Here is an 11349-nt window from a genome sequence, read left to right as displayed (position 1 = left end):
TTCTAACAGACAGACTACACTCACATTATTCTTTAAGCTGTAGATTCAATAAATTATTTAAAAACATTCCCTTAACGAGATCTCTTCAGAGACTTAATTTATGGATTCTCATGAAAATCATATCTGAATGTCACATTACACCTGTCTAACATCAATATTCAATGGATGTTTAAGAGTTATAGTTTTTAATATTTCTATACGAACCTATCTATAGTTTCTATCTACGACTATAAGAAGTGAATTCCTCATACACCCATAAGAGTCACAAAAGCTTGTTCCACATTCATCGCGAAATACGCGTCACAGTAAATGAAGTCGCAATAATTCACCCTCAGTTACCGGATACTGTTCTTTCATTGGATATCCACCGGTTGGGGGACTGGTCGAGCGATCAGTCGGGAAATCGGTCGTCCGGAAACTTGGGCAAGTGGTTAAATTGGAAGCCAAAATTACATATGAGCTATGTATTTAGCTATCACATTAAAGATATGTTAATCACATGAACAGCAAAACATGGACTTACTTCATAATTAAGTCAAACTTACATCAGTTACAAAAAATATCTATCTTTTTATAATCGGTAGTAAAGAATGTACTCACACATTTTTATAAAAATTTTTACGTCGTTTTTTATTGTATGTGACTAAACAGGTTTATTAAATAAGTATTTATTGTCACTATCAACATGTCTTGTGACATTCGATACGTCAAGCTGTCATTCCAATCCAGTTGATGGATACAAAAAAAAAAAATCGAAAACACAAGTCACAAATTACCTGTTGAAAGATAAAATGAAGTACACCAGCTCTAGGTCGTGTTTGAGTTGTTCTTCCTTCTCTGGGTATTCATATCGGGATACGATGAATTATTCAAGAATCAGAAACGGTCTGCGGCGGTACGTACCAGCCGCCATAGTACTCTGGGCGTTCCACAGTCTGCCCACGAAGGACGGCCTCACGTCCAGGAGAGTTATCAACTTTATAAAACGACACTACAAAGATGCCCACGACCCGAGCAAAACGGGGAAATCTATTAGCACTATTTTAAGGTGCGCCGTAGAATTCGGCCTCCTTAAGAGAAGAGGTCGTAAATATTATTTGCCCTGACTTATAATGGATACAATAGTGAATTATGGTTTTGGAAGCCGTGCGTTTTATTATAAATGTGTGAATTACTAAATCATATATAGTTATTTCCTTTACGGTGTTTCATGAATGATTCCGTGCGAATAGATTTAGTCTTTATGATAAGTATATCAGTTCGTTTAAAATTGTACACGTAGAAACAATATTAACATAATAAAAATAAAGAAGAAAAGTTTAATAACAATTGAAATAAATAGAATTTTAAAACACTCAGCGAGCGACGTCTTTTAATGGTTTTCAGCTGACGCGGTGAGAGACCTATTTTAGGTAGACATTTATAATATTGATCGCTAAAAAATTCAATTACTGCTACGAAAAACCACTTTAATACTGAGACTCATTTATGTCTCTATATAATTACCATTTATGTAGAATGGTAAAATATTTTATGAAATATTCAATATTAAAATTAGGTATAATTGACAGCACTAAAACTAAGGTTCTTTTGTAGTGTTATCGTTAACAAAAAAAAACCTGAAACAAAAATAACATTAATGTAAATCATGCCATACTTAATTCTGGATGAAGTGCCTCCATAAACTACTATTCAGTAAACCATTCTGAGGTCTTTTATAAATCCCATACCTTATAAAACAAACTTAACTTTATTTTATGACACCAACACACATCTATATACATAGTTCATTTTCTCACCTTCCAGTAGGGTCAAGCTTTCATATCGTGACCTTATTTTTTTCGTACGTCTGTTGCATGTCGTGTTACATATCGTGGAGTTTTATTAACCGGAGCGGCGCTCGACAAAGCTCGGCTTGAATCGCTTCAGCTGACCGGGTAGGACTTATATTCCGACTCTTTGGTGATCAGTTTTTTACATACATTTATTGTCAGAATTATTGTATTTATAATAATTCGAAAATTATAATAAATTTACATTAATAGTCATTCCCATTTCCCGATTTAACAATTTAAAGCCTTATGGTAGAAATTAAAAATGCATTTTTAAGATTAAATTCAATAATTTTACTGGCATTTCATAAAAAATATGTTGAGATTTAAGACTTTCGCGAGTTTTATTCATTTAAATGAAACTAAAATATTTTCGGATAAACTACGCGAATTTTATTATTTTAAAACTACATAATCCCGACGTTTCGGTTACTTTTCAGCAACCGTGATCACGGGCAGACGAGATGTCTTTTTAAAATAATAAAATTCGTGTAGTATATCCGAAAATATTTTAATTTCATTTAAATGAAAATATGTTTTTTTCTTTACAACCTTTTTATCGAGATTTGAAAATATATAAAAATACATATAATTATAACATAGATATAAAAAACATAATATTAATGAAAATTTACACATGTTAAACGTAAATAGCTTTTACCTATTTGAAAAGTCGGGATGTTAAGTTTTCACTTTAAATCTAAACTGCTGCCTCTTACATTATAAAATATAGAGCTCATAAGAGTCTTCGTTCAGTTTTATTTTTCAATATTAACACCAACTATGTTAACTCATTTTATTTTATAAAGCAATTCTCATATATAATCTCAACGCGATTTCGGTGACGGCGAGACTAGCGAGTATATTTTCGTTTTAGCGCCATCTAGTGCTATTTTCAGATATTACGACACCATAAAACCAAGGTGCATAAAAAAACCAATATTTTTTAAAGTCGGATAGTTGTGGTCAAATAAAACAACGTATAATTCATAATAATTTGATATTTGTTTCAGCAACTTGTATTTACATGATTACTTAAAATAAACTGATCTATCAAACAACAATTCAAAAAACAATACCGCAGTGGGGTGTACTTATACTGACTACAGTGAAGCTATGACTTCGGGGCCGTATTCAACTAAACTCTACACATTTCTTAATATAATATATATTTCTGTATATAAATATTATTTTATTAAACTTGGAATGCTTACATACAAGATGTTAAGACGCTAACATTAAATACTGAACCATAACACGGGGCGATAGGATATAATTTCAAGCAAATAACAATGACAACAATATACTTTGTATGTACACCGTAATATCAATTTGAAGCAGTCAAATCGTTCTCTTACAATCAAATACTCCTTGAGCCTTCATAGTATTATGTAAATAATCCGAATAATAAAACATCTATCGGTTCAAGTGTGGCTTCAATTCGACTGCTACTAACATTCAATGTTTTTAGAAGAGCAAATCTTCATCCCCTTCGTCCAACAGGTTGGCAACACTGTCTCTCATGTCCTGGTCACGGTTGGCTGCCAACATTTGAGCTTTTCTCTGGAGAGAGATGTTATTTATAATATATACATATTGTTAGGTTTTATTACATTTCATATCAAAAACCTATATTTATTTAGCATTACACACAAAACTATACAGCATTTTATTATAAGATATTTCAAACATAGCAATCATCTGATACTGTGACTTCCACCAAGTTTAAAATACTGTGGTGGGATCAATAGAAATAGTAACTGATATGTTATCAATGTCATTGGATAAAGGGACTGATGAAGAGGGAAAATGAGACTCGCTACTCCACAAATTACCCACATACATCATCGTCCACACAAAGTACATACACTTACTAAACTATATGAAAGCTTAATATATGTATTGCCATATAACTAAAAACTTCATATATATAATGATGACATTACCTACACTGTTTTAGATTAAACTTCCATCATATAGCAGATAAATGGTCATGTTGTAATGAGTACGTACCGCTTCAGCTTTGTCCTTGATGATCTTCTTCTTGTCCTGGATCTTCTTGAGGCGGTAGAACTCCTCACGCTCCAGCTCGTCCAGCTCCGAGATGATGTAGGCCAAGGTGCGCTCCAGACGGGGAATAATCACTGAGGGAAAATTTTATAGATAGAGCTAATAATGTTAGATATTTCAAATAGTCTATTGCCAGAGATTTGGCTGTGATCAAAATATGAAAAGGGCTTCAATCTTCAATAGTTGAGACTTCTTCAACCTTTTTTTAATTTATTAAACTATTTTGCTGACTATACATATTCATGGTACATATAACTGACTAACCAGAGATCAGTTATTGATAATGTGGCATCTTATATAAAAAAATTATACTTTTATTTCAAGTAATTAAAAGCGGACTATATTAAAAGAGTATTACTATATTTCTATACAAATATTTACAGGAACTAAGGCTATCAAAGTTATTACATGTCTGACATTAAGTTTGTCACAATTGTATTATTCTATAATAATTAACTTTGAATAATATATTGTGTGGAAACTATAGTTATTAAACTATGGAAGGAAAAGAACCACATATATACGGAAATGGAACAAAGACGGTAATCTAGTGAATTGGTGAACGGAATCATTGGGAAATAAAATATTACCATGCTCAATAGCATTGACACGACGGTTGGTTATCTTGATGACCTCGTCCAGGGTGACGAATGAGGTCTGTAGGGAAGCCAGCTCCACCAGTAACTTGACAGCGCTCTGGAAGTTCTTCTTCAGCTTGGAGAGCTGTTGTCCACCACGAGCAAGGCCAGCCAACTCATATGTGTCGGAACCATCCTGGTAGGACTCAAATATCGGCAGAGTTACACCTGGAACATAGCAAATAGCTCATTAAGTATAACAGTTTCACATTTGATTGTTCTAAACAGTTTATATAAAGTGTGTAACAATATCGGAAGAATGAAATTCTTCTTTTGACATCCCTTTGTTTTGCCTGTCGAGTGTGTTTTTTAATGCTCTCAACATTTTAAAGGAATAAGATTTTTGCGAGTATATATTTAAATAAAACTGATATTTTTTCGGATTAACTAAGCGTTTATAATGATTTTTAACACATAATCCCAATGTTCCCAGTGTGATCACGGGCAGTCAAGATGGGAATGACAGACATCCAAAAATATTAGTTTTATGTTGAAGAAATTTAAGCAAATTAAAGATATACAAAAAAAAAATTAATTATAATATGATGAACATACTAAGACCAATCTTAATTTTTTTTATTAAAGTTTTAGTTATAACGTAATAATTGTGAATTTTTTTTTATATAATTCGCTTTTCCCATTATTTTAATTTTCAACTTTAAGAGTAAAATACCATTTTTCATTGTGCATATTATTAATTTAATTAATTCTTTCATGACATTACTCCAGTAACTTAAAAAAATATATATTTATTTAGCTATACACACAACATTTAATTATAAAAGATTTCAAACATTGAAGTAATCTGTTACTGGACTGGAAGATTTTTTTTTTTTTTCATAAAATATCACTTTATGTGATATAAAATAATTACACCCACAAAAAATACTTAGAGCTGCAGGATATTAAAAATATTTTTTAATTTTCATAAAGAAATTACTTTTATACTGTCTAACATTTATAATAATTCAATTGTATTTAAAAAATGTCCATCAAATAACTGTTTTTGAGACATGTTATTTTTTTAAACTTAATTGTTGATCACAATCACTATTCTTTGATGACAAGTTTATAACATACAAAAAAATTATTATTACTTAAGAATTGTTTGAATTTTTTTAAGAGTTTAAAATTACACATTATAAAATAGTTACGAGATAAGATAGTCATTGGAATATTTTATAATGAATATTTTTCCTTACTGTACAAACATACTGTATATACATATATAAGACAGTTTCTCATAAGGGACTAAATTATTTATATCAAAAAATGTAATATAAACATACCAGCGACATTGTCTTTCTTGGAGCGAATTTTAATTTGTGCTTTAGTAACGTTTTGGAGCACCACTTGGTTAAAGTCACCGGTTGTAAACTTAGCTTCTGCTAGGGAAAATGCAGCCTCTTTCATCACTTCACCCATCAGAGTTTTTGTCTACAATGGTTAATACCTCTATATAAGAATTTCAAACATAGAAATATCCATAAAAGTATAAAAAAATGTTAAACTAGAGCAGTGGTTCCCACCAGTGATCCGAGGGATTCAGAGCACCAGTCAAGTCAAGTCAAGTCAAGTCAGTTTATTAATGTTTTAATAACATATTTTTGTTGATATGAAATACATTGAGTTTTCTATTAAAGCTTATTTTCTTAGTCATTCACTTTGTTTTTCTTTTACACTGTGGTCCCACGCACACAACAAAGAATACAAAGTCAATTGATCCCTAGTCAAGAAAAGGTAGGGAACTACTGAACTAGAGTCTTTTTCGTTCAAACTAACTCTCCAATAGTAAATTCACATGTAACAATCCATTCCAAAATTGTAATTAATGAATGAACAAATATCACATACATAGAACATATTATGTTCTCAATATAAATTACTACAAAATAAAATATTGTACTTGAGATATAGATTTTTAAGTTAAAAGTGATTGAATTGATATTTCTAATTTAAGCAAATAGGGCGATAATGACATAATAAGGTGTATAGTAAGCTCAATTTTTTCAGGTTTAGAATATTTTGGCAGTGTAAAACATAGGTTGATATAATGAATCTCACCTCAATGATTTTGCTTAAGATCATACGGAATCTAACTTGTAAGGCATCAGCCTTCTTTTTCAAGAGACCATGCCCTTTCTGGGCTCCAGCCAAGCGGCCTTTTATTAACATTTGGGCTCTGAAAGACGAAAATAGGAAAAAAAATTAGAACAAGAAATCATAAAATTGAACAAAAGGTGACTAATCAATACTTACCCCCGAGAAGGGAAAATCGCCAATTTATCCTTCCCAGACATATTGTTTTACGTAAATATTGGAAATATCCCTATGCAGAAATTCTACTCCTAATTCTCGATCACCTGATGACAGAAGACAAGTAATGATAAAATTATGTCTATGGTTGGTCTTGTGATCTCGTTCAAAAAAATATTGCGTATCAGTGTCTTAATAGAAACATCATCTTTTTGGAAAAAAAACATTCACAAACTTTAACAATGTGGAAGTATTATAAATTTTATTATTGGTTTCTAATTTCTATGTGAAGAAAAAATATAAATTCCTTTTTCTTAATAGAGACTCGTTCCTATTTACGCAATATAATAAAAACATAATGACAATTGACATTTACCACAACCAACTAGTGTTGACAAAATAAGCTTTAAAATGTAGGTGTATTTACATGCGATTACAAATATATGCTTAAACATATGTATGCGGATATTATAATAAAAAAAATACTATTATTAAAATATATGTTATAAGTTTATATATTCTATTTAGAAAAGAATCATGTCAATTAATTTGTGCAGAGTTTGTCTTGCAACTGGAGCAACTCTACCTATTTTTGATAAAGAAGAAAGTGTTTTAAATATACAGGCTAACTTAGCGATATGCTTAAAAGAAAAGGTATCTATTGAAAACTTACAATCATTTCATTAGTACTAACACTGCAACAGTGCAATTAAAAAATATATGCATTCTTATGAGATGAGATCTAAGACTTTCGCGAGTATTCATTTAAATAAAACGAGTATTCATTTATATATATGTATTCTTTTGGAACAAAGGTCTTTATTAATTGTTCTTTAAGGTTGAAGACCGAGATGGCTACCCCAGATTTATATGTGTAGTATGTAATCAAATATTATATGAGTTTTGTAAGTTTATAAATAAATATAGAGAGACATGCAAACTACTGGAAAAGGGTTTAGATATAGTAAAAGAGGAAAATAAAGATGATTTCATCTGCAATGAAGCCACAAATGAAGAAGTTGCAATTTGTTCTGTTAAGAAAGACAAAGAACAAAACAATGTATTTGAGACTAAAAAGCAACAAGAACCTTTAAAGAAAATTTTATATGTAAAGTTAGAAAGACTGGAATTACCAACGAAGAATAAACCTTCTGTAAGAAGATGCTTAGAAGTATCTAATAAAATTGCATCTTCCATTTTAGAAGGTGAATTCTCATGGAACGGAACTGAATGGTGGTAATAGAGCAAAATCTTTAACTAACTATCTGATTCTTTAAATAATCAATTAATATCATTCCACAAAATCCTTCAACATGATGTATTTTGCAATAACAAATTAATCAATAGTTTATTGTGTAGTAAATTGTTTAAAATTTTAAAACAACTAACTCATTAATATTCATTTTAATATTACTCTGTCAAGTGTGGAAACTAACAGTCTGGACCCATATTAACCAACCATAACCGGGACTAACTGCAACGAAACAGGCTGTCAAATGAAAGAACCTGCACTGTAATTAGTTGATATACTATAAGAGCTACTATGCCACAAACACATACTCGCACAAATAGATATAAATGTAAGATTTATAACACCCCTATATTTGAATTATTGGTTAAAAATTCACTAACAGTAGCTACTGCAATAAATATGTTTTCATATTAATTGTGATTTTTTAGTGTGTCGTCCGACAGTATTAAAAATAAAGTAGTCAAGCCAAAACAATCACGCAATAATAAAAGGAAAGAGCTGAAAATACCAATTGTAAATATAAGGAAACCAAAGCCACCAAAATTGTGTGATCTGTGTGGAGAGGTTTTTAAATCCCACGAAAGGTTGACCGTTCACAAGAAGAGAGCCCATAATTGTGAACGCTCACAATGTAAATATTGCTCAAAAATGTTTAATGCCAGTTACGACCTCAAAAGACACATACTGAGGAGACATGAGACAAAGAAGAATTTTGTATGTGCAATTTGTGGCAGAGGGTTCGCTTTTAATGGAGAACTGACTACACACCATAAAAATGTACATGAGAAACATCTGAAACTTAAAAAGAATTTTAAATGTAAATTTTGTAGCAAGACATATAAATGTTATAAGTCGGTCGTTATTCATGAACGATCTGCTCACACAGGTTTGTTAACTAGGAATTAGGGTATATTTTTTTGTGCGTTAATTATTGTTTCTGAAAGTCGAGAACGAATCTTTTGTTCAAATCTTCAACTTTACAGACGTAGTGACATATCGGGCTAAGAGAATCCAAATATACTTTTTAGAAAAAGCAATGAAACCGTACATTGTTGTATGATAGTTTTATATATAATTCTCAGTAACAAATTTCTTAATAATTATGTCTGCCTTTTAAATTAATGTGTTTAATTTTTATATTTCCTCAGGCTATAGACCAGCGGTCTGTACGGTATGTGATTCAAGATTTTTCCATGAAGAATATTTAAAGGAACATATGCGTCTTCACACTGGAGAAACACCCTTCAAGTGTCCAATTTGCAAAAGAGGTTACGCTCAAAGAGGCAATATGAAGAGTCACATGAAAACTCACAAAAAATCTGAACTTGATGAAGATACTCTGAGAAAATTAAGGCCCAATTATCTTAAACTATTAAAAACATAGTTTTTTACATATTACTCGTTGACAAATATTGTATTTTTTTTTAAATTTCGTTTATTTTATTTATCAAAAGTTGTCTGTTGAACAATTTGCTTTGACAAATTTTATTATTTATCTAACACAAAGATCCATTCTTATTCATGTTTTTTTTATATATTTTTATGAATACTAATAAAGACGTCAATTAAGTTTTGTGAAAATTTTTTGATCATAAATTATAATTTGTACTTATAGCCTTGTAAAAAGAGCCTGAATTAAAAAAAATATATTAATAACAAATCATATTTAACCATTAATAATGATATATCTAAGGCTGTATGTCGAGTTAGTTACATTATTTTATATTTATAACTCAAGAACGGCTGTACGGATTTGGCTGGAAATTTGTGGGGAGGCAGGCTGGAACTTGGAATCAAATTGAAAAAAAATCTTCTAATAAAATCCAAAATCTGTTTATTTACTGGCTCTAAATCGACACATTTCGCCCGGTCAGCTATACATTTCTAATTATGAAACTAACTCTGTCAAAGTCGCGGGCAAAAGCTAGTCTACAATAAAATTTAGTTTCTATTATTAAAATTTCGTTGTCTACCCATAACAAGCTGTATTTCTTAAACTATCGTAATCAGACAGTTAAAATTTGTGAAGATGATATATTTGCATTACTGCTGGAACAAAAAAAAATCGTCTATTTTATGTATAATATATACAGATAAAAAACTATATTTTCTTTTTCAAAGAAAGGCGTACTTAATAGTTTTAATGTTATTTTTATATATAACTTCCGTCGCACGTCTTTCTGTAAATTTTGTTAATAAATATAATGTTAATCATTAAAATTTAAGTTAATTTTACTTAATAATATTAATTTTTTTAGGGATGTGAGGTTGAAAGTTGTAAAAATGTAATATAGGATAATATACCTGAGTTCTCTGTTGATTCTTAAAATAATAAATTTGAAATTATATCAATGCGCGCCAAAACTTTACACCGATGACTTATGTCGGATTTTTTTAAATTTACGCTATGGCTTCCTTCACGCTATACACGAATACTGTTTCCAATATATTATACAAAACAGATGAGTAGTCTGTAAGATACAGTTTCATTATTATTGAACAATTCTTAAAATTAAAATAAATGCAGTACATATATCAAATATATTTTTATCAATAAACATCACTATGGGATTAATGTGATGTAATATAGGTTTTTTAAATAGTTATTTGCATGTCTACCTTTATATACAAAATGAACATTGATTGTGAGTCCTATTTAGGTAGAAACACGACTTTTAACCTATCCTGCATTATACTATTAAAATTAAAGTTTTATTATACAACAGCGGAGAAGTAAGAATAATATTAATAACCTCAATGATTATAATTATTATGTATTTTATACTGTAACATAAATAATGATATTTTATTTTACGTCTTGGTTACTAAAAAATAAAAAAATTGCTTTCATTGTCTTAAATTTCTTTTGCCCAAATTATTCTATTAAATGATTATTGTCAAAAAAAAAAATATTACTCGGGTCGTTGAATTATAGAAGAATACTACACCTCTCTTTTATATAAAAAACCTGTTTGGTGCTTTATAGAATTGGGCGGGAAAATGAACTAATTTTAAAATATTTCCATAGTGACAGACGACAGTCATTTCTAGCATATTACATGCCAATAGTATGCAATTAAATACATATTCATATTTTTCTGCCACAGAAACACTAAAAATACGTTCTATAATGCTTGTAACGAAGGCAATTGCATTGCTATTTGCCAGAGTTTTGAAAAGATATATCAATATTTCTTCTTAAAGAATACAAATTGTGCAGTCAAAAACACTATGGATTCATCTAGTAAACTATGTTACGTAGTTCAAATATTATCTATACTTATAGTGTCATAGACCTATT

At 30.0% G+C, this 11349-nt stretch overlaps 2 protein-coding genes across 3 annotated transcripts; one reads left to right on the top strand and one right to left on the bottom strand.

Annotated features, from left to right (window-relative positions):
* Positions 1–2815: 2815 nt before the first annotated feature.
* On the bottom strand, positions 2816–6960 carry LOC116770717 (V-type proton ATPase subunit D). The gene is made up of 6 exons (XM_032662315.2): positions 6800–6960; positions 6605–6722; positions 5830–5977; positions 4493–4708; positions 3846–3976; positions 2816–3395 (listed from the first exon to the last, which is right to left on the bottom strand). Exons 1-6 carry the CDS (start codon positions 6838–6840, stop codon positions 3300–3302), a joined length of 750 nt encoding a protein of 249 aa, XP_032518206.1. The 5' UTR covers positions 6841–6960; the 3' UTR covers positions 2816–3299.
* Positions 6961–7190: 230 nt separating this feature from the next.
* On the top strand, positions 7191–9618 carry LOC116770842 (zinc finger protein 28 homolog). 2 transcript variants are annotated; one of them, XM_032662470.2, is made up of 5 exons: positions 7235–7253; positions 7325–7450; positions 7635–8032; positions 8477–8934; positions 9197–9618. In XM_032662470.2, the coding sequence occupies exons 2-5, from the start codon at positions 7334–7336 to the stop codon at positions 9430–9432; spliced, it is 1209 nt and encodes a 402-aa protein (XP_032518361.2). In that variant the 5' UTR covers positions 7235–7253; positions 7325–7333; the 3' UTR covers positions 9433–9618. The 2 variants fall into 2 exon arrangements, with proteins under 2 accessions (XP_061377015.1, XP_032518361.2); XM_061521031.1 differs by having other exon boundaries at positions 7191–7450; positions 7635–8029.
* Positions 9619–11349: the final 1731 nt, after the last annotated feature.

Source organism: Danaus plexippus, chromosome 7 (assembly GCF_018135715.1).
Source record: "Danaus plexippus chromosome 7, MEX_DaPlex, whole genome shotgun sequence".
In the NCBI taxonomy this organism is placed as follows: domain Eukaryota; kingdom Metazoa; phylum Arthropoda; class Insecta; order Lepidoptera; family Nymphalidae; genus Danaus; species Danaus plexippus.
The sequence above is the reverse complement of the archived record's forward strand: the minus strand, read 5'-3'. Positions and strand labels throughout refer to the sequence as shown.